Source organism: Dermochelys coriacea, chromosome 1, assembly GCF_009764565.3.
Source record: "Dermochelys coriacea isolate rDerCor1 chromosome 1, rDerCor1.pri.v4, whole genome shotgun sequence".
In the NCBI taxonomy this organism is placed as follows: domain Eukaryota; kingdom Metazoa; phylum Chordata; order Testudines; family Dermochelyidae; genus Dermochelys; species Dermochelys coriacea.
This window is the reverse complement of record NC_050068.2, coordinates 96840496-96865260: the sequence shown is the minus strand read 5'-3', so window position 1 is coordinate 96865260 and position 24765 is coordinate 96840496. Positions and strand designations below refer to the sequence as shown.

The 24765-nt window shown below is 39.8% G+C and overlaps 1 protein-coding gene across 2 annotated transcripts in view; it reads left to right on the top strand.

The window, feature by feature from the left end:
• UGGT2 (UDP-glucose glycoprotein glucosyltransferase 2) overlaps positions 1-24765 on the top strand; it is a 312930-nt gene that overhangs the window by 154008 nt on the left and 134157 nt on the right. For both annotated transcript variants that reach the window (XM_038387171.2, XM_043504676.1), the window contains 4 exons: positions 309-403; positions 4580-4786; positions 8662-8793; positions 18595-18722. In XM_038387171.2, the coding sequence (XP_038243099.1) occupies positions 309-403; positions 4580-4786; positions 8662-8793; positions 18595-18722 (562 nt within the window). The remainder of the gene's footprint in view (positions 1-308; positions 404-4579; positions 4787-8661; positions 8794-18594; positions 18723-24765) is intronic.

Sequence of the window (24765 nt, the reverse complement as noted above, 5' to 3'; positions counted from 1 at the left end):
TTTTACCTTCAGTTTGAAGGGAATTGATGATTGAAACACTAGACAATATACTATTTAGAATTTTAAATAAGTTCCCACCTCACTAACATGCAGGAGCAGAGACCACGACCAGTGGTGATCTAGATAATAAGTAATGTTTAGCAGTACATCACAGGACAGAATAACTTTATTAAATAAATATTGATGTTTATCATCTGATTATGTTACATTGATGAGAGCCTTTCCTTGATTTTGTTATTTGGAAATATTGTCATCTACTTAAACTTTTTAGAATAAAATTATTTTACTGGGTTATTTGTTATTTTCAGATGAAGATGTAATATATGCAGTTACCATCTGGATTATTGCTGATTTTGACAAGCCACCGGGGAGACATCTGCTTTCTAAAGCTTTGAAACACCTGGTAAGTTTCTAACAATTCCTATTGGATAATAGGTTTCAGAGTAGCAGCCGTGTTAGTCTGTATTCGCAAAAAGAAAAGGAGTACCGGTGGCACCTTAGAGACTAACAAATTTATTAGAGCATAAGCTTTCGTGAGCTACAGCTCACATCCGATGAAGTGAGCTGTAGCTCACGAAAGCTTATGCTCTAATAAATTTGTTAGTCTCTAAGGTGCCACCGGTACTCCTTTTCTTATTGGAAAATAATGATTTTAGGATCTGCGATTATGGAGAATATGAGTACTGTCCACAACTCTGTTTATTAAATTATAGCAGATATGAAAGTAATCTAATTTAAGAAACAAAGATTTATAATACTTATTGGCAGGCTTAGTAAAATAATATAACATTTTAATAGACTAATAATTAGTTTCGTGGAAACGTGAAGAGGTCTTCTGCATTTGAGATTGCTTATTTCTGTTAGTTCTGTGGTATTTCTAACAGGATTTAAAGGACTGCAAGTAAATGCCATAAGAATTTCAATAGCAAAAGGGACTTTCTGGGTCATATAGAAGAGAGAATTATTCAATCCATCCTGGTATTTCTAACAGGATTTAAAGGACTGCAAGTAAATGCCATAAGAATTTCAATAGCAAAAGGGACTTTCTGGGTCATATAGAAGAGAGAATTATTCAATCCATCTCCTTTGGAAGTTTCTTAAATGATGATCTCTGTCCGTTTTCCAAACTCTTTTTGGATTGTTTAGAAGCAGGGAGAAAATGTTTTACTTGTGAAGTAAATTGTTACACAAATTTTAATTCTTTACCTCTAAAATTTGCAATCAAAGGCTGTGTCTGCACTATGAGCTAGAGCGATGATTCAAGCTTGCATACATATACTCATGCTACCTCGATAAGAGCTAGCATAAGTATGAATAATACTGTAGCCGTGAAAACGGCAGCATGGCTAAGCCATGCCATATACGTTCCTATGGAATTTGGGCAGATTTGTGCTTGGCACAGCTGATCTGTGCTTCTGCTGCTGCTGGCCATGCTACTGTGGCTACACCCCTATTTATACTCTGATAGTGAGAGTATGTTTATATGAGCTGGGAATCACACCCTTAGCTCATAGTGTAGACGTAGCCACACCTAATTATCAGTGGAGAAATTATAGCATACAGTATAGATGTCAGGACTACCTCTATTACTTCTCATTTCCCCATATCCCTGGTTCAGTAGCTATTCAGAGAAGTAATTAGATGGATTGAAGAACTGGGATTGAAGACTGTTTCAAATGTAGGTTGCTAGTTTCAAATATGGTCAATGTTTGTAATCATCAAGAGCCATTGCCATCCAGAGGGTGACTGGCCTATGTGAAATGATTTGATAACTTCTTCATGGATTAAAGACTAACAGCAATTTTCACTAATTGATTCCATTATTGGTAATCACAGAGAAGAAGGCAAGGATTGAATGAGCATGGAGAAAGACTTACTTGAGCTCTGCTAAAGGTAGTTACCCTCAGTCAGGGTTGAAACAGATTGGTGTGGCAGTATTAAGAAGCTAACTATCTGTGTCTAGGTTGTGTCTGTTTTGTAGATCTTAATCTTCAGGGTTCTTATTCTAGCACCTTTCACAAACAATAACATTTCCTTAACGTTAAAATTTGACATGTGTTAGGTGTGCGTGAGATAAAACGAATGCTATGAGTAGGGAAATAAGTATCCAGTGAAAGAGAATGGCAAAAGATATAAAAAAAAAAAATGAAATTAACAAAAGTAAATTTACTAATCATTGACGAGTCCAGTATCTTGTGCACATGTAAGCTCCAGGAGGGAAAATGGAGCTTTTCTTGTATTGGTATTTACCGTGGAGAATGAGGGAAAGTTGTCAGAACTGCCTATCAGTTTCCTGGCACCAGAAGGAAAAAAAAAAACTCATAGAGGCAGAAATCCTAGAACAGGTGAAAAAAAATGAGAGAGAGTAACTTAAAACAAGTGATGCTCCATGTTCTATATAGCCTGCATCCCACAACTCAAATACATGAAATATTATTAAAAATACCAAACTAACTAACAAAAAATTCCACATAGGAGATGCTGTAGTTGACTAGGAGAGGGATTGATCTGGATAAATCCCCTTTTCTGTATGAATCATTCAGTCTAGTGGTGTCCAAAATTTTCAGCCTGATGGCCAAACATATTATTTCAAAAGGTCAAGGAACTGCATCAGTACTTTGGGGAAGATTCTCTGCCCTGTTCCAATCCTTTGATTCCATTCAGGAAAGCATAAGGGGAGTAGAAACCATCACTAAGTGGAGTCCTTTGAAGCAATGGTGGGCAACCTGTGGCCTGTGGGCCGCACGCGGCCCATCAGGATAATCCACTGGCGGGCTGCGAGACAGTTTGTTTACATTGACCGTCCACAGGCACAGCTGCTCACAGTTCTCAGTGGCTACAGGTCGCCGTTCCCGGCAAATGGGAGCTGTGGGAAGCGGCGACCAGCCTGCGCAACTTCCCACACCTTCCATTGGCCAGGAATGGCAAACCACGGCCATTGGGAGCTGCCGGTGGCCGTGCCTGCAGACGATCAATGTAAACAAACTGTCTTGCGGCCTGCCAGCGGATTATCCTGATGGGCCGCAGGTTGCCCACCGCTGCCTGAGAGGATGTGGAGCTGGCATAAGCAGCTGCTACACCTCACTCCTCACAGTCCCTGGCATAAGGGGCATCAGAGGTAGGGAGTGAGAGTGGCCAGAATGTGTTGCTCTCCTCCTATCCTAGCTGGAGTATGGCCACTTGGGCATTTCCTTTTTGAAATCACAGGGCACAGTTCAGGTTACACATTTATAATTAATAATCAAATACAGATTTTCTTTTTAACACAGGCAAGGGCTACAATTGAGAGCCTCAGAGGCCACAATTTGAATGCCACTGATTTAATCCTTTACTGCAATACATTTCATTTGCTTCTCCTTGTTTTTAGACGACAAGAAGGTCACCTGATCAGCCTGTACTAACTCACTCCTATCTAAAGAATAATTTCTTATTAGTCTCTTCCTCCATAGCCTTGTGTGTCATCACTGTCTTTAATAAGTATTTAAGATTTTCTTTCTGATTTATCATCAAGATTCAGGGGATATTTAAGTGAAATTTCTCCAGTTTATTCTCTGCTGAAGTTAAATCTTTCAGAGAAATTTGAGAAAATCCATTGAGCCATTTTTGAAAGTTATGCAAGTGAAATATGGCATATAATTAACACTAATTAAAAATGTATTCCCTACTGAACTGTCAGAGTAGCCAAAAGTAGTCATTCCATGAAGAATATCTTGTATTTAAAATATTTGTTACAAGGTAAATATCTGCCTACTAGCTGCCTTTTCTATTGCTAACTGAAAATCCAAGTTTAGCAGTCACACATATTTTTCATTAAAACTAATAGCCAAAAATAAACACACCAAAGCAATGGTTCTCAACCACTGGTAGGTGTACCGCTAGGGGTACACAGAGGTCTTCCAGGGGATATATCAACTCATCTAGATATTTGCCTAGTTTGCAACAGGCTACATAAAAAGAATTGGCGAAGTCAGTACAAACTAAAATTTCATATAGACAATGAATTGTTTATATTGCTGTATATACTATTATATGGTAAGTATCACACTGAAATGTAAGAAGAATATTTATATTCCAATCAATTTATTTTATAATTATATAGTAAAAATGAGAAATAAGCAAGTGCTCTGACACCTTTTTTGTATTTTTGTCTGATTTTGTAAGCAAGTAGTTTTTAAGTGAGGTGAAACTTGGGTTTTGCAGGACAAATCAGACTCCTGAAAGTGGTACAGTAGTCTGGAAAGGTTGAGAACCACTGTTCTAAGGATTCAGAGTAGCAGCCGTGTTAGTCTGTATTCGCAAAAAGAAAAGGAGTACTTGTGGCACCTTAGAGACTAACAAATTTATTAGAACATAATCTTTCGTGAGCTACAGCTCACTTCATCGGATGCATTTCACTGTTCTAAGGATATTTCACTGCACAGACAACTAAGATGATAAATAGGTAAATAGGTAAACATCAGGTGTGAGTAGATTAAATTATAAGATTGTAATTATATATTTTGTAATTATATAATTTGTAATTATATATTTTGTAATTATATAATTAATTATTTAATTATATATTTTCCTTTGTTTTCAGAAAACAAGCAGTCATATGCGGCTTGGGATTGTGAACAATCCAGTATCAAAAATAACGGAAGATAACACAGCTATTGCAAGGGCAATTTTGACCGCCTTTTTAACACAGAAAAACAGCAGCTTAAAAAGTTTCCTAAGTAAGATAGCTAAGGAGGAGACAGCAAAAGCCCTTGCTACAGGAACTAAAATTAAGAAATTGCTTGTTCCGGTCAGTATACAACATTTTATTAAATAATAGTCACTTGATGTATTTATATGAACTATTGCTCATTACTTTTTTTCTTTTCATAGATACTTTACTTCATTATATGATAAGTGGCACATTTCTAGCTGAGAATAGCTTCCTATTGCCTGGTGACATAAAGCATGGGTCAAAAAAAGTGATTTTAACCATAAAATAATTGTTCTTAAGTACAGTTACTGGGGTATGTTTGTATTTTGAAAGATTTTTCTATTATGAAAAATAATAAAACACAATTTACTGAACAATGTGGCTATCAGGTCATTGAGAGCCAAATAGTTCTAGTCATAACTGATTTTTTTTAAAGCCATTTCTTGATTTGCACTTTTTAAACACTAGATTTGGAACTCCTATGTGAAAGAATTATCAGCTTAGTCCAAGTTACCTTACTCCTGTTTTAGAGTAGCAGCCGTGTTAGTCTGTATTCGCAAAAAGAAAAGGAGTACTTGTGGCACCTTAGAGACTAACAAATTTATTAGAGCATAAGCTTTCGTGAGCTACAGCTCACTTCATCGGATGCATTTGGTGGCTTACTCCTGTTGTAAACATTGAGTATTGAATTTATTGAGCAATGATTAAGGTTAAGATTTTTTTCGTGGTTACTTTTAGTAAAAGTCACAGACAGGTCGCAGACAATAAACAAAAATTCACAGGAGCCTGTGACCTGTCCGTGACTTTTACCAAAAATAACTGCCGGGTGAGAGAGAGGAAGGAGAGGGAGAAGAATGACAGCTAGACCCAGACTGACAACCCAAGCCCCACAGTCATGGGGTGTGGGGGGATATAACCCTGGCTCCAGCCCCGGCCAAAGTCATAGGACTGGAGTGCACAGTCCTACCTCCAGCCGCAGGATAGGGGCACACAGCCCCAGTTCCAGCCACAGCTGCGGAGCAGGGGTGTACAGCTCTGGCCGCAACTGGGGCAGGGTAGGGGGGTGCACAGCCCTGGCCTTGACTGCAGCCATTGACAGCTGAAGCCAAAGAAGTCATGGAGATCTGGTAAAGTCACGGAATCTGCGACTTCTATGACTACATCATATCCTTAGCAATGACAGTGATGATCTTCATGGACTGATGCAACTGGAATTAACAAGAGCTTCAATTATTTAACTTCCAGCAATCATTTTCCATGTCTGTTGACCTTAAAGCAGGGAAAGTACATTAATGTGTTTAAAATGTTTTCTTATATTATTACTGATTTGAAACACAGTCAGAAATTCAGAGTGAAAGGTCACTTGTATGGTAGATGTTAGCCACCAAATAACAGCTGCACACTACGATGCTGGTTTCAAAAACAGCTATGTACTTCAATATTATTAATTAGGAAAGTTGTTCAAGAATATATTTGGAAGTTCTTCAAATGGCCTCTGTTTATTTCCATTTATGGGATGCATTGATTGTGTGCTTCTTAGGCAGTGGAACTTCAACTAGCAGTGCCTGTTGGAGTGCTTATGCCCCCTTCCCATCTCCCCTCAGCATTAGCAGACATTTTGAATGCGAGGCTATATAAATGGGTATGGCATTCTGGCCACCTCAGTTCCTTTCTGCCATGTCCAGGAACAGCTCTGTGATTTGGCTGGAGTCTGGTCTTCAGTACCTTTTTTAAGATTAGAACCGTGGTTCTTTGAGATGTTATTGTCAGTGTGGATCCCATGACCCAAGCTCCATCCCTTCTTTTGTGGTGCTCAACAATATGGGCTTCAAATTTTGAGGGAACTGAAGAAAAGTCTTTGTTGTCCTGCCCTTGATGCCTTTGTACAGGAGTGTGAGAAAACACAGGGCACGTGCATGGTCCCAATGGAAACTATTATAAAAAAAAAAAAACATGAGGCTTATGGCCACCTAGAATGAGATCCATACAAACTACATCTTGAAGAACCAGTTACTTAAATAACCATTATTTCCCAATGTGCTTCAACTCTTCAGAGGAGTCTTGTGTCCCTTTTTTTTCCAGACTTACACCCCCCAGAAAGGACAAGTTTATCATCTGGGCTTGTGTTCACTCCACCTCATGATGTGGGTGATAGAATTTTAATGGCTACAGAGTGGACTTGTTCTGTAGATGTGCAAAGGTTTTTACCTAATAATAAGAAAGGGTCTACATATGCATGTTATATTAGCAAATGAAAAAGGGTTTTATTATGAGCAGATAATAATAATATTGTTCCACATATGGCACCAGTTCAGTCCATGATTAGGTTACTTACTATATCTTAAATCTGCTTATCTTTTGTTATCTTGTATGTGGTTACACTGATCTGCATTATATTTTGGTATTGATAAATCACTGTTTACTCAAGTTTTGGTTAAGAAGTTTCTTAAAGAATTATTTAACCTTTAACTTCCAATTAAAGTCGGTACATCTTTTTGAAACCTTCATTTGGTTCTCTTTCAATTCATAAAACAGCCTTTTGAGCCAATGAGTGAATGTTCTTTTTTTTAGTTGTCTATTAAGACAGTTTTCATAATGGCTTATTACTTGAGCAACAAGAGTCGGTGAACTATAAGCATTAATGGCTGACCCATTATTCACAGTTTTTATGAAGATAAAATAGTATTAGGCCCTCACCTCACCCAAAATTCTTACCTAAGATGGTTAGTGACTTTCATATTAATCAGTCTGTCAATTTACCTATACTTTTCCTGAGATCACATAGTCATCAGGTCAGTCTAAATTGCAAACCCTAAATGCAAAATGACATTAGCCTTCTGTCTGAACAGAACTAAAGAGTTTAGACAGCCTAGGCTTTTTGTCTCTTATTTGGGTAGTAAAAAAGGCCAAGGGTTACTGCACAAACAGTTTCTAAATGGATTAGAGTGTGTATTCATGAGTCTTATAAATTAGTAGTAATCTTTTCCCCAGAAGGGAATAAGGTCCAATTCCACTAAAGTCAAAGAAGTGCCTATGGCATTTAAAAGACCTGTCCCACTTATTGAAATATGTAAGGCTGCAACATGGAGTTCCATCCTTACTTTTACTAAACATAATCCTCTAAATTTGGCATCAAGATCAGGTGCTAGATTTGGCAGGCCAGTTCTTTAATCACTTTTTAATTGGGAATCCATGTAATGGGATACTGAAAGCTAAACTATCCCAGGAGTGGGACTATGCAGAAGCTACTCAAAGAAGAAATTAATATTACTCACCTGTATCCAGACTCTGCATATGTATACTGCCACACCTTACCCCTCTTTCTCTGAGTCCTGATTTCCAAACAGGATCTGAGGGAGATGTGGAAGGAACTGAGGTGGCTGGAGTGCCATGACTCCTTTTATGGCACTCAATCAGGCACTGCTAATTAAAATGTCACCCTCTAAACTGCACCTGATCAGCTCATCCTACAAGTGTGAATACATAGAGTCCAGTTCGAAGAACTCCAGTTACAAGTGAGTAACTGTCATTTTTATTAATGACAAATTTTATTTTTCCCCTTCATAATCCATTTTTTCTGATTAAGAGCACAAGATAGGGTAAATTAACAGAATAGTGGACTTTATTGCAAGATTCATGATTCTTTATGTGACAGTGTACTGAGCACTTCCTGGTCAAAAAGTGCTTAAACTCAGGCTCAGCCTGACTCTTCCGTTGTGCTGTTGCTCAAGGAGAAAGAAGTACAAATTAGTTGCTTGGGAGAGACCCGGAGGAATGTGGATATGTAGGGCTTCACTCCCAGGGTTATATGACTGGTCTGAAGCTAAGGCTGGAGGAGTTCTCTCTTGCTTTTATTTTGTTTAGAGTTTTGTTATAAACAGTTTGAAGAAAACACTGGCTGACTATCACTGTATTTTGTTTTTGCTGAATCTGGCCACCATCTTACACATTACACCTTTCTTCTGCTTTAGGGAATGGATGACAGTACTTTTGAGAAGAAATACAACACTTTAGGAACGGATATAATTCAAACTCACCAAATGTTCTGTCAAGAAGTTCTTAAACTGCTTCCTGGGCAAATGGCTGTTGTCAGCAATGGGAGGGTAAGTAAAAAAAAAAAAACAGTCCATTTTCTTATTCTCCATGTATGTTCTCTTCCTCTCCTTGAACTTTTATGTAATGCTAAGGTAATGCATTATATTACTTTCTTACTCTCCACAGTGTGGCTAGAATGTATACTTGCTTTTGCTTGTTTTTTCTGTAGTGCTTTATTATGGATTTCATTTGCAGTCATTAACTACTCAGGAACATAGGATATGCCATGCTGGAATTGACCAGGCATCCATCTGGTTCAGTATCTTGTTTTCTGACAGTATCCAGATATGTGAAAAGAATATGTGAGAAACTCTGCAATAGTAGTTATGGGATCATCTGTCTACAGGGAAGGTTTCCTCCAAACTCCAATAGTTAGAGGTTGTCTTATACCATATTGTGAGGGTTTATATCCCTTCCAAAATGCTTTTATAAAAATGTGTATTTGTATAACTTGCTCAACTTTTCTCAGTCTGAGGTTTTTAAATATTCTGGAGGCTATCAAAGGGCCATGGAGGCCCAACCACTGCCATTCTTTTTTAGTTTCCTTAGTAAGAGTAGGTGTGGAAATTTGAGTCTTTGCTGTGCCTGCGGGACTTCTTGTTTTTATCCTTCATTTCTTTCAAATTGTTATTGTAAAAAGATTTTATTAGTAGTGCTAGATGGTAGTTGCCTCTGAAGCAGCAGCTAAATCTGTGACTTCCCTCTTATCCAGAGAGAGATAGTGGAAGGTCCTCTCATGGATCAGTAACAGTAAAAGACAGAAAACAAAGGATAGGAATAAATGGTCAGTTTTCAGAATGGAGAGAGGTAAATAGTGGTGTCCCCCCAGGGTCTGTACTGGGAACAGTGTTGTTCCACATATTCATAAATTATCTGGAAAAAGCGGTAAACAGAGAGATGGCAAAATTTTCAGATGATACAAAATTTCTCAAGATAGTTAAGTCAAAGCAGACTGTGAAGAGTTACAAAGGGATTTCACAAGACCAGGTGACTGGGTAACCAATGGCAGACGAAATTCAGTGTTGATAAATGCAAAGTAGTGCACATTTGAAAACATAATCCCAACTATGCATACAAAATGATTTGGTCTAAATTAGCTATTACCACTCAAGAAAGAGATCTTGGAATCATTGTGGATAATTCTCTGAAAACATCTGTTTAATGTGCAATGGCAGTCAAAAAAGCTAACAGAATATTAGGAACTATTAGGAAAGGAATAGATGATAAGATATCATAGTGGCATATCTTAGTGCCACTACGTAAATCCATGGTATGCCTATATCTAGAATACTGCATGCAGTTCTGGTCAGCTCATCTCATACAATATATATTAGAATTGGAAAGGTACAGAGAAGGGCAACAAAAATGATTAAGGGTGTAGAGCTTCTGTAAGAGGAAAGATTAAAAAGACTGGTACTTTTCATATGACTAAGGGGAGATGATAGAGGTCTATAAAATCATGACTGCTGTGGAGAAAGTGAATAAGGAAGTATTATTTACTCCTTCACTAACACAATAATCCGGGTCACTCAATAAAATTAATAGTCAGCAGATTTAAAACAAACAAAAGGTAGTATTTCTTCAGACACCACACAGGCAACCTGTGGAACTCATTGCCGTGGGATGCTGTGAAGGCCAAAACTATAACGGGGTTCAAAAGAGAAATAAGTTCATGGAGAATAGGTCCATCAATGGCTCTGAGCCAAGATGGTCAGGGATGCAATCCCATACTTTGGAATTCCTTAGTCTCTGATTGCCAGAAGCTAGGAGTGGATGACGGGATGGATCACTCGATGATTGCCTGTTCCGTTCATTCCCTTTGAAGCACCTTGCGCTGGCCACTGTTGGAAGACAGGAAACTGGGCTAAATGGACCATTGGTCTGACCCAGTGTGGCGGTTCTTCAAGACTGTATTCTCTTCTGATGTGCAGGTAAGAGAAGATCTTTCCTTTGAAGGGGAAGGATTGTTAGGTCACAAAACTAATGAGACCATAGCAAGGTCAGTTGCAACGTCTGTGGTACTATCACTATCTGCCTTAAAGAAGAGATTATCTTTTTTTGGGCTTCTGCCACCAGACACAATACACCAATACCCAAGTCCTTTCTTTTGTTCAGAGGAGATATCAGTCTCATCCTGAGCAATCCTATCTAGCTATCAATAGACATCTCAAACATAAAACAGGAAGACAGATCTCTTCTTCAGAGGATCAGTCTCAACTTCAGCCTCCGGTTCTCAATTTTGACAGATTTGTTGGTAGCACAGAACCAGTGGCCCAGCCATACCACTTCTCTTGCACACTGTGACACTTAAATCCATTTTCTATATACTGTGACACTTAAATCCATGTCCCTCTTGTGATGCAGCTGAAAGATGTGACTCTTTTGCCTTAGAGAGGGGCATATCCCCAATAGGTGCTCCATCTGCTGTTCCTTTTCTAAGAGGACACAGAAGGCAAGAAAAACTAGCTTTAGATTATTTCTCATGAAGTGTTTGAGAACCTCCTCACAACCGATGGGGAAAAAAGGGCCTACCGGACCTGAACAGCCATTATAATTGAGTGCTCCTTTGAGTTGTTGCTCATATCTGAGCTCCCATGCTCACTCTTCAAAGACGTCTCCATCTACTGAGACCAGCAGAGCATCTAAGTCGTTCTCTACCCAGTCATCTGAAAGGAATAGGAAGAAATATGGTTCCCACTGCAAGCACAGGCCTAGTTCTTCCCTTTGTCTTTGGCGCCTCATAAAGAGAGGCACAGATCTTCTCAGGCTACTCAGTCAAAAGATGGTTCATGGTCCAAATTGGGTCCTTCTGACAACCTTACAGAACTGGTCACCAAGCAATGGTACCATCTGAAGTAGAGCACCATCCTTTGCCTTGTATGATTCATTGGTACCAACCTTGGTGCACTTGATGCTAGTGACCATGGCACCCACACTTCCGGTGCTGATCATTATGGTATGGTTGCTCCCTGCACCAACCCTCTCAACACCAAAGTTTTTCTTGGTATTAACAATTTTATGGTTACTGCACAGCTTGAGTCACCACTACTGTCTATGATTATGAGAGTGCCCTTTATGGTACCACATGCCAACACTGCTACAGTACCAAACACCTCTTCAGGGCCAACGAGGAGACAGTCTCTAGCTCAGCCTGTGACTCCTGTTAGGGTAGCCTCACCACAGCTCCCACTGGAAGCACAGCAGGGAGGCATCCCCTACCTGGTTGCCTTGGTCCCATTCATATGAACTCTACTGGTGAGGCAGGGAGTCTGGGACCTAGTGCTACAGACATAGGCCTGAGAAATCTAAGAACAGTCGTCATGGTTGTGATCCCTAGTCCCTTAATCCTATATTGTACAATCTTGGCCCTACTGGGTTCCTTGGGGCGTGCACCCAGCAAGGGAACTGACCTCTACTGCCTCCTCTAAGCCTAGATCTCTGTTTCGGATACAAGTATTAATTTAGAGATAGAACCTAGTAGCTCTGAAATAATTTAGTAAATGACCTTTGCCTTCTGGAGAGAGAGTTGTATGCTTTATATGAGTTTTATTACAAATTAATAAAGAGAGCAAACTTAAAATCAATTAAACTTCTAACTAATTAAGAATTAAACAGCACAATTATCAAGTCAAAATTACAGTTGGAATTGAAGTAATAAATCAGCAATTTGACAGTAACATGGAATAAAACCGGCAATTGACCAAATCATTGGATGAACACAGTGAAGAATAAATCATGAAGATGACATAGTATATGATCAATACTTATACATACATACCTGGAAATCTAAAGCGGCAAGCTTGATATTTACTAGGTGAGTTTTACTTTCTCAAGTAATTTATCTCTCCTGTGTTAGAGTGATTAACAACCCCCAAATTCCCTTGCTAGGATAGAGTAGTTTTACTCAGGCATTCTTTTATAGCGCAGAGTAATGCAATCTGTTTTAAAATAGGATTTACTTAAAATTTGGATACACAACATACATTCTCATTCAACATTAAGAAGTGTTAGACTGGTTCGTTAGGTAAAAGGTTCCATTTTAAGTCACTTTCCAAAGAGGACCTGCCCTTCAAATACTTGGATCTCAGGGGCAATAGCTATTCATTAATTTAATGTGCAATTTTACTTAGATTAGGCAACCATTGATCCATTGGATCATGGTGTACACGGTTTAGTCAGGTGCTTGATGAATCCGCTTACAGCTGACAAGCCCCAATTAAAGAGTGACACAGCTTGTTACAAATTTCACAGCTCCATGTGTTGTGTGAGTTGGAGTCCAAGATTACAGCACGCTGCTTTCTTCTTTCTCACTTTGTTTCCATCCTCTGGATAAAAGCTGCTTCATGTTCAGCTGCACCCAGTGCCAGATATTCCCTCAAGATTGGGCGGGATTCTGCGTACTACTCCCAGCTTTCTACACTGATGTTGAATGACTTCATATTATTTTTGTATACATTGTAGTACCACCATAAAAGGCAGCCCTGCTTTCTAGAGCCATCTCAAATCTTGTTGTACAAAATATTATTAGCAATAGAGTCTCCTCCCATTCTCCTGACAGGATTGTGCCATTGCAACCTCCTCTTCTTGATAGTAGTTTATAAGTGTGTTAGTCCTGCGTGCTACAGCACCTCTGTGTTTGGTATTTCGTCTTTCCACTTTATTTCCAGGATCTTGTGCAGACATTTCATGTGGAAGCTGTTCAATCTCCTGATGAGTGTAGCATATGTAGTCCACATTTCTGAACAATGAAGCGGGGATGACAGCACACAAGTCTCGTAGCTTCGCATCTTCACCTCAGTTCATAGTTTGCTGTTATTCCATGCACATTTCTGTAATAGCCCAAAATTCTTAGCTGCTTTTCCAATTCAGTTAGTCAGTTCAGTCTGAAGGTCAAGTTTCCTGCTAATCATAGAACCCAAGGATCAAAAGCTGTGGACAAGTCCAAGAGATTTACCCTCCAGAGTGATGTCAAGCATTGGTTCTTCCACCCCTTGGTATATGATTACAGTTTTCTTGAAACTAATTCATTAGAGCATAAGCTTTCGTGAGCTACAGATGAAGTGAGCTGTAGCTCACGAAAGCTTATGCTCTAATAAATTTGTTAGTCTCTAAGGTGCCACAAGTACTCCTTTTCTTTTTGCGAATACAGACTAACATGGCTGCTACTCTGAAACTTGAAACTAATTGTCAACCTGAAGCCCTTGCATGATGCAGAAAATTTACCCAAGAGATTTGCAGGAAAGATTCACTGTGGGCAACCAATGCCATATTATCCGCAAACTGGAAACTTTATCTTATCAGATGAAAACTTATCAGAAAAAAACTTATCAGAACCAGCTCTTTCACCTTGTTTTTCGCTCTAAACCATGCAGTGTAGAACAAGCTGCCATCTAGTCTAGTTCAAAAATAAATGCCATCATTGCTATCTTTAAATGCATGAAGAAGCAGAAAAGAAAAGTAGTTTAAAGCCTGGGGGGCTAAGACACACTCCTGTTTCACCCTTTGTTAATGTCGAAGGCATTTGATTCTGTGTTTTCATGCACTACAGTTGCCCTCATACCTTGACGTAATGAACAAATGATGTTCAGTTTTACTTGGAAAGATGACTAAAAATGGTGTGTTGGGTTCTTTGTGCATCTCTCAATGATTTCAATACCAAACTTTCTCAGTTAATAAGAAAAAACACCTTTTATTTTTCTATCTGCCAGCCCTGCAAACTCATCATGAAATCTGAAAATCATTCTAGTGTCTCTCTGGCTCATGCATCATACCAGTATTATATACAATTCCATTGACAAAATTTGGCCTAAACAATTTGCAAGCCAAAATCAGTCTTCATTTATACCTGTGCAACATCACCAAGATATGACGAGAGCATTGCAAATGTCTACTTTAGATTTACTAATATATTTTTACAATAACTTTTCAGTGGAGTTGTTCTTCAAAGTTAATGAGTGATGATTATTTGAAATTAATTCAACTATTTAACTCTTTTAGATCTAGTTGTAACACATTTAGAAACTGTTCTTGACTGAAAAAGTATTATGTCATTTTCTTGGGATTTTTGCTAGAAAACCACAAAAATTTTTAAAAGAAATTTAAATTTTCAGGATAATAACATGACTATTTCTGAGCTCTTTACTTTTTTTCTAAGACAGTAGGAAGAAGTTTGCATACTGTGCAAATGGGTTTGAACAATAATTAACAAGCTATTTCATAAGTTGGTATATTTTGTCTTATCGGCATAACTTGCGTAAAAAAAGGTGTACAGGTATAATTGAGAGCAAACTTTGGTCCTGAAATTGGAACCTAGCAAACAAATATGTTGATAAAAGTCAAAATAGAATGCAGTCCTGTAAGCAGCTTGACTTACTGCTGTAGTGCCCCCTGTCATCATAGCGTGGCGTTGCAAAGGTCTTAGTCTATAGCACCTCCTGTGATGCCCTCCTGTGATGGCCTGTCTCTGGCTAAGTCTTTCATGGCCTAGCCCTCCAGCCCAGGTCACTTCTCTCTATTTCTGTCCCCTTCTGACGTAACAACAGTCCAAAAACAATGAAAGCTTTATTTAGTCACTAATGTCAAAAGATGACCCTTCGTGCACATAGCAATAAGATATATTGAATAATACTATGCAGTTTTTCAGAATCACTTTCCTGACCAAAAGGGCACTTTACATTTCTCTCTTTTTTCAATCAATTATTGTCATTGATGTTTTATTTAAGAATAATAGAATGAAATCCTGTCCCATAAGTCAGTGGCAAAACTCCCATTGCCTTTTCAACACTTTCCTAAAACGAAATTGAAAAATTTTGTACTTTTGCTATAATGTTTTTACAGTTCAATCCAAAACCCATTGAAACTCCCACTGACCTCAGTGGCTTTGGTTCAGCCTTTCTTGCTACTTAATCTTCTGGAAACATTACCTGTCCATTTACTTCTGCTTCTACTGAGACTGGATAACTGAAACTTATTTTTTTTTATAGAAAAGTGTGTGTGTGTGTGTGTATGTGTGTGTGGGGGGGTGTGTGTTTGTAAAATGTATTCATATTCTTATAATTTTTGGCATGTGTACAATAGAATGTATTCATTTCCCAAATTTTTTTTAAACAACTGTGTGCACACCAATACGCTAAAATAGTTCTGATGTAGGAAACAATGAAGGTATTATAGGATTTAACAACTAAGCACAAGGTGAGATCGTAGTGGTTTGTATTCAGCTTTTATAGCCATATAAATAAGAAGAAAACTAAGAAGGAAGAAGTGGGGCCGCTTAACACTGAGGATGGAGCGGAGGTTAAAGATAATCTAGGCATGGCCCAATATCTAAACAAATACTTTGCCTCAGTCTTTAATAAGGCTAAAGAGGATCTTGGGGATAATGGTAGCATGACAAATGGGAAGGAGGATATAGAGGTAGATATTACCATATCAGAGGTAGAAGCGAAACTGAAACAGCTTAATGGGACTAAATCGGGGGGCCCAGATAATCTTCATCCAAGAATATTAAAGGAATTGGCACCTGAAATTGCAAGCCCATTAGCAATAATTTTTAATGAATCTGTAAACTCAGGAATAGTACCGAATGATTGGAGAATTGCTAATATAGTTCCTATTTTTAAGAAAGGAAAAAAAAGTGATCCGGGTAACTACAGGCCAGTTAGATTGACATCTGTAGTATGCAAGGTCCTGGAAAAAATTTTGAAGGAGAAATTAGTTAAGGACATTGAAGTCAATGGTAAATGGGACAAAATACAACATGGTTTTACAAAAGGTAGATCGTGCCAAACCAACCTAATCTCCTTTTTTGAAAAAGTAACAGATTTTTTAGATAAAGGAAATGCAGTGGATCTAATTTACCTAGATTTCAGTAAGGCATTTGATACCATGCCACATGGGGAATTATTAGTTAAATTGGAGAAGATGGGGATCAATATGAACATCAAAAGGTGAATAAGGAATTGGTTAAAGGGGAGACTGCAACGGGTCCGACTGAAAGGCGAACTGTCAGGTTGGAGGGAGGTTACCAGTGGAGTTCCTCAGGGATCGGTTTTGGGACCAATCTTATTTAATCTTTTTGTTACTGACCTTGGCACAAAAAGTGGGAGTGTGCTAATAAAGTTTGCAGATGATACAAAGCTGGGAGGTATTGCCAATTCGGAGAAGGATCGGGATATTATACAGGAGGATCTGGATGACCTTGTAAACTGGAGTAATAGTAATAGGATGAAATTTAATAGTGAGAAGTGTAAGGTTATGCATTTAGGGATTAATAACAAGAATTTTAGTTATAAGTTGGGGACGCATCAATTAGAAGTAACGGAAGAGGAGAAGGACCTTGGAGTATTGGTTAATCATAGGATGACTATGAGCTGCCAATGTGATATGGCTGTGAAAAAAGCTAATGCGGTTTTGGGATGCATCAGGAGAGGCATTTCCAGTAGGGATAAGGAGGTTTTAGTACCGTTATACAAGGCACTGGTGAGACCTCACCTAGAATACTGTGTGCAGTTCTGGTCTCCCATGTTTAAAAAGGATGAATTCAAACTGGAGCAGGTACAGAGAAGGGCTACTAGGATGATCTGAGGAATGGAAAACTTGTCTTATGAAAGGAGACTTAAGGAGCTGGGCTTGTTTAGCCTAACTAAAAGAAGGTTGAGGGGAGATATGATTGCTCTCTATAAATATATCAGAGGGATAAATATAGGAGAGGGAGAGGAATTATTTAAGCTCAGCACCAATGTGGACACAAGAACAAATGGGTATAAACTGGCCACCAGGAAGTTTAGACTTGAAATCAGACAAAGGTTTTTAACCATCAGAGGAGTGAAGTTTTGGAATAACCTTCCAAGGGAAGCAGTGGGGGCAAAAGATCTATCTGGTTTTAAGATTCTACTCGATAAGTTTATGGAGGAGATGGTATGATGGGATAATGGGATTTTGGTAAGTAATTGATCTTTAAATATTCAGGGTAAATAGGCCAAATCCCCTGAGATGGGATATTAGATGGATGGGATCTGATTTACTATAGAAAACTCTTTCCTGGGTATCTGGCTGGTGAATCTTGCCCATGTGCTCAGGGTTTGGCTGATTGCCATGTTTGGGGTCAGGAGGGAGTTTTCCTCCAGGGCAGATTGGAGAGGCCCTGGAGGTTTTTTGCCTTCCTTTGTAGCATGGGGCATGGTTGACTGGAGGAAGGCTTCTCTGCTCCCTCGAAGTTTTGAACATGATTTGAGGACTTCAATAGCTCAGACATGGGTGAGGTTTTTCATAGGAGTGGGTGGGTGACATTCTGTGGCCTGCGCTGTGCAGGAGGTCGGACTAGATGATCAGAGTGGTCCCTTCTGACCTTAGTATCTATGAATCAAATTTTGCACTTTTTTCTTTGAGCTTTTATTTAAAAGGAGCTTATGTTGCCGAATAATACATTTCTGTAAATAGGTATGTATACTGGAAATGCTGTGATAGCCTTATACATGTATTTGTGGATGTAACTTTTTTTTTTTTTACAATAGATGCATCCCTTGTTTGCCTGATGAATTTTTTTTACTTGCTATTAGGGATATCACCTGAAAGGAATGTATGTTTAAATATACTGTAGTTCAATTTAATTAATAGAAAATTGTAAATGCTGGAATTTTCACAGCATGAATACTATATAAATAGTAAAATTTAGTGGTATGCAGGGGAGAGATTTTTAATACTGAAAATTTTACTTTATTAAAAATTGAGCTTATTTTTTGCTTACAGAGGAAATATTTTTGAAAACCTAAGTTTCTAGTAAAATAGTGTCATTTGGTTTTTCTCTTAAGGTCCTGGGTCCTTTGGATGAAAATGAGTTCTTTACTGAAGATTTTCATTTGTTGGAAAAGATAACATTCAGTACCTCAGCAGAGAAGATTAAAAGCGTTGTCAGAGAGATGGGGATCAGCTCTAAACAGTAAAACACTTTTGGGTTTGGGGAATCTGTTGTCTGATTGCACATGAGACTCGTTTGAATTTATCACTTGTGACTAATTATTTCACTTTCTTCTAGAGGATACCAGGTCTTCTTTCAGTGTTTGTCCATATGTATCCCACTCTTGGTGTCCAGGTACCCAAGTCTGGATTCTTTTGGACAGCATCTTGCCCTTGTCCTCCAAGTGTCCTCATGCCTCCCATCCAAAGGCATAAAGTGTGGCGTGTGTCCCTTAGTTCCTTCTTATAGCCTGTGACTTCAGTAGGCACTTAGGCAGTGTCTCAGGCTATGACTATACTAGCACCTATTATAAAAGGAGTACTTGTGGCACCTTAGAGACTAACAGATTTAATCGCTAACGTGCCACAAGTACTCCTTTTCTTTTTTGCAGATACAGACTAACACGGCTGCTACTCTGAAATCTGGTATTACTTATGTTGCTCAGGAGTGTGAAAAAGCAACCCCCCTGAGCAATGAAAGTTACACCAACCTAAGCACTGGTGTAGACAGTGCTATGTCACCTCTCCCGCAGACATAACTGCTGCTGCTGCACATGGGGCTGGAGTAGTTACATTAGAGCTTAGAGCTGTTACATTAGTTTACAGCAGTGCAGCTGCATTGCTGCAGCTCCGCTGCTGTAAACTTCCTAGTGTAGCTATAGCCTGAATTTCTCACTCATTGTTCTTGTGTAAGTAGTTGTAAATAACTTCAGATAGTTACTTAGTTAGTCTTTAGTTGTAGGTTTTTCATGATGTTTTCTTTTTAAAAAATAAAGAAAAGCAAAACAAGCTTTTTTTTTTCCCCCTGTGAGACTTTCCTGGTTCCAGGCTGAGCTCTTATGATGGAACAAAAGTCTGCAGGACATGAAAACTGTCCTCTTTGCAAGGCAGTAATGCCCTGTAATGAACGGCATACCAGATGTTTATTATGCCATAATGAGGAACACATTCCTGAGAGGTGTGCTATTTGCAAGTCATTCTTAAACAGAACACAAAAGACAAAACAGACTGGCATAAAGCTGTTTTTTGCTGTAGGGGTCAATGCAGCTCTATTCATATCCTGGAGTGAGTGGGACTGAAATCCCTAAGCAATCCTCTTCAATACGTGCTCCTGTCAGCTCCTCAGCTTGCAGCTCTGTGAGTAGAGTTTCTCAAAAATCCTGCTCTTAATACAGTACAAATTTTGGAAGTCAAGAGAAAGAAGGAGAATAGTTCCTCTCAGGGACATAGATCTAAGTCACCCTCTCTGGGTGCTAGCTCTAAAAGCAGAAATCCTTTTCTTCTACCATGGAAAAAGGTAGCTCAAGGCCCAAGAAGGGTCCCCCTGGGCATCCACTCCAGTACCAGTCACTCTGCTCTGTTCCTGGCTCATTTGGAGCTTCATGCATCACCTAATACTGAAATTTTGGCATCAAAGCTCCCAGTACTGGTGTCATTGGTACTGACCGCTCCAGTACTAATGCCTTGTATTTATCTGCCTATGATACTGATTTTCTCAGTACTGTGGGAGGCTTTATGGCTTCATGAGATTTAACTGTTTCTGTAGTCACCTCTGTTGTTTGTGGTAAAGGGTTCACTTGTAATATGAACAACTGTCTCAGGCTCAATACCAAGCCCATTTTGGTATGTGTTAGGGCTCATTAAGCTCTTACTGTGCACTCAAGCTAGTACTGCTTCACCTTTGGAGGAGGAATACTTTTTCTTTCCTTTAGACTCAGATAGCCAGAGGGAGGTGTCACCAGCATATTCCCCTGGGTCTAGGTAGTTTGATCCCTATTTTTTAAATGGAGTATAGGGCACAACTACCCCAGGCCAAAGAGCTCTTGGCCCTCTGCTCCATACTTCTACCAGCAGCCTTGGTCCTACTGGGTACTGTTGGTCTTATAACTGGCAAGGAAGGCAGCATCAACTGCTCAATCTAGAGTGAGGTATCTGTCTCCAGCAAAGCAGCGGGGAGCACTGCAGATGGCTCAACCAGTGATCCCTCCAGATGAGCATGCACATGACCAAGGCTCTGAAGAAGAGGATCTGCAGACTCAGGAACACAGCATTCCAACTCCCATCTCTTCTTTGTTGCCTGATGAGGCTATGATTCCTTCTTCCACTAACATGCAGCCTGATGATTCCAAAACCTTTCAGGGGCTGCTGTGTCTCGTGGTTGATACACTCAAGATCCTTGTGAAAGTTGTTCAGGAGAAATCACATAATCTTCTGGACATTTTGCACACCTGCGTTCCTGGACATCTTGTGACACCAATAAATGAAGGCCTGCCAGAGCCAGCTAAATTACTCTAACGGTCACCTGCATCTCTGGGCTTACTATATAAGCATTCAAACAGAAGGCATAAGGCCTTTCAGCAGGATTTGAAAAACTTTACACTCACCCTGTGCCTGGCAGTGATGGCAGCCCATAAACGGACAAGACAACAGGCACATCCAAGTCCATGCCATGGGCTTCATCGATAACCATGAGGAGATCTTCTTGGTTACAGTTATCTGGAATACTTAAAGTGCAATTGACAGTAGAAAATCTGCCTCTGAGGAATGTAAATTGTTAAGGCCCTGCACTCCTTAAAAGGTTCTAGGGTAACTGAAATTTTTGGAAGTGTTTACACCAGATCCCAAGTTTAGGCCTCACCCTATCAGAAACGGGTATACTTCTTACATCACAGAGTCTGAATTAGCCAAAAAGATACAGAGACTGCTGTCATGAGACCCCTTTGATGAGAGCATGCCACATCAAGAAGTGGAGTTCACTTCTCAGTCTCAGACCAGTTGAAGCAATGCTTTGAGTATCAGGGGAGGAATTAAGTTTGTTCCCATTACTTCCTGATACTTCTGAACGGGGCCTGGCACGCAATCCTGGGCATGAGACATCTAAACATCTTCATCTGGAAGTTCAAGTTCAGGACTGTAACACTACCTGCAGTAATTCCATCTATATTCACAGGATTAGTATACAGCTGTCAGCATTCAGAATGCATTCTTTGATACAGCTATCCATCTTGCCCACAGAAAATACCTGAGGTTGCAGATAGGCAATTCCCACTACCAGTACAGGGTTCTGCCATTTGATCCATTTGGTGTTTACCAAATGCCTGGCGGTAATGGATGCATACCAGAGAAAACAAGGAATCCAAGTTTTCCTTTTCATAAGCTACTGGCTCATTCAGGGGAGATCTCCTTAGCATTTGAACTACTCCAGTCATCAGGTACTTGTGCCTTTCACCTCTTTAGGACTGAGAGGCAACAAGGAAAAGTTTGTGTTAAGTTTCTATCCAATCAATACAACTTATAGGGGCAGTACTGGACTTCACCACAGCACAGGCTTATCTGACTCAAGAAAGATTTGACACCATAATATGTCTGATCAAATAGATATGAGCCTAACCTCAGTCATCAGTAAGAGTTTGTCTCGGGCTTCAGGGACATTCAAGGTCTTGGTCGGATCAGGAAACTCAACCGATGTCCTAAAGCTGAGAGCCATTCATCAGGCTTGCACAAAATTCCTACAAGTTCTGAAAGGTTTAACCATTCAGATTATGTAAGACAACGCCACAGTTACAGTGTATATCAATAGGCAATGGGGAGCAAGATCCACCCCCCTTTCTCAATAAGCTGTGCATCTATGGAAGAACTGCATTTGATAGAAAATTACTGCAATGGCCCATTGCTTACTAGGCTTGCAGAATGTTCTAGCAGAGCAACTCAACAGGCAGTTTGCAAGTGAGCACAGTGAAAGACATTCTCATACAGGACATGTTCACCAGATGGGGCTGACCCTCCATAGATACCAAAAAAGAATAAGAAATGTTTTAGATTCTGATTCAGAAAGGGTCAGTGCCTGGTTTCTCTGTCAGAGGCGTTTCTTGTCCCCTGGGCTTCAAGACTAATATATGCATACCCTCCAATTCCAATAATTCCAAATACTTTTCCAGCTGGAAACTAAGACAGAACGCGGCCAATATGGTCATGTTGGCACCAGCCTGACCAACACAATTCTGGTTGTCAGACCTATTGAATCTCTTTATTTGGCCTCCATCCAAATTACTTTTTCCGCTAGAGGTAATACTAGAAAGCGATGGGCAAAATCTCCATCCGGATCCATCTTCCCTGCTCCTCAGAGGTCCAGAAAAAAATGATACATAATGGAATGGACTCCATTGGGCATACATACTATGTCAAGTGAAAAAGATTTACTAGCTGCACTCAACAACATTGTTTATTTCAAGTTGACGCTCAGATACTTGATATATTAGACTCCCGCTTCTCCTTGACGAGTTCAGGTCTATCTATGAGTTCTTGTAGTAGTTGTCCACATGTATTCCACTTCTGGTGTGTGTGTGTGCCTTATGTGTGCAAGATTTGAATCTTTTGAGTAGCCTGTGCCCCGCTTGCCCTTTGGCACCTCATAGCTCCGGTTCTTTCTTAGTGGCTATGGCTACGAGATAGAATATGTGCAGTCTCTGTGTCTCTGTAAAATACAGTTTATCTTTCCAGCTAGATAATTATAGTTGTTAGTTTAGTTTTAGCCTTTTAAGCCCTTTGGCATATTGGAAAAAAAAAGATTTTAGGGGTTTTGAGCCCACATGCCATTACCCCCCACCTCACCCCCGTCATGACATGGCAGAGTCCAAATCCCCTGGATTCAAGACCTGACCCTCTTGGGAGGGAGCAATCCCTGACAATGATATATATTTAGTGCCTGTCTGTCTGGGGGAAGTGCAAATACCACAGAAGTGTCAGAAAAAAAACAGAAGAATGCTTCTCACAAGATGTTCCTCAGAAAGGAAGTGGATTCCCTCCTGCAACTCAGATAAATGGAAGACATGCCCATGGAATTGCAGGGCAGGGGTTCTATTTTAATTATTTCTGGGTCCCAAAGAAGAAAAGAGGACCCCCTTTCTAGACCTTCAACGACTCAATTTCATATGTTGATTCAAGTTCAGGATGGTGACTGTAGCATCCATAATTCCCACTCTAAATCTTCAGGACTGGTTTGCAGCTCTCAACTTGCAAGATGCCTACTTTCATATTGGAATTCACCTGGTCCACAGGAAATAACTCTAGTTTCATGTGGGAAAATCTCACTACAGTACAGAGTGTCTAGTGATGGCAGCATTCCAGAGTAAGCAAGGAATTAATGTCTGTCTATACCTTAATGACTGGCTTATCCAAGGTCAGTTACCACAACAGGTGAACAACATGATCCCAATAATCTTCAGCCTTTTCACTGAACTGGGCCTCAGAGTCATCAAAGCCAAGTTCACTCTCACGCGTGCTCAAAGAACAGAGTACATAGGGGCAGTGCTGGACTCCTGAGTGGCAAAAGCTTGTGTGTCACAAGACAGATTTCTTGTCTTATAAATTTCATCAACCAGCTGCTGCTCCACCCGAGAATATCAGCCACAATTTGCCTAAAACTCCTGGGTCACATGGCTTCCTGCATCTACATGATGCAATTTGCCAGATTTCACCTGTGCTTCATGCAAGACTGGTTGAGATCAGTGCAGCTACTTGGTAAATACTACATAGATGTGGTCATGATTCCCCGGAAAGTCTGCTCTTCAGATTGGTAGAAGGATCTTCTACTTGTCTGCAATGAAGTACCCTTCTCCTTATCTCTCCCCAATATGACACTTGTGACAGATGTGTCCACCACAGAATGGGAAGCCCATTTGCATCACTTTCTGGTCTTCCCAGGAGATGAAACTTCAAATAAACATTCTGGAGGTGAGAGCCATTTGTTTCACATGTATAGCTTTCCTCCCGGTACTTCAAAGTGCGACAGTACAGGTATTCCAGGACACCACAGCAAAGTCCTGTTATCAGCAAACATGGAGGAACTTGCCTGTCATGCTGTGCCAGAAAGCAGTCCCCCTTGGTTAATGGTGCATCAGTCACTGCATCACACCAGTGGCCCTGCACAGTCCAAGACTAAAGAACACTTTAGCAGACCATCTCAGTCATCAATGCTTGGACAACGATGAAGGGTCAATCAAATGCTTCATTTTGTGAGATGTCTT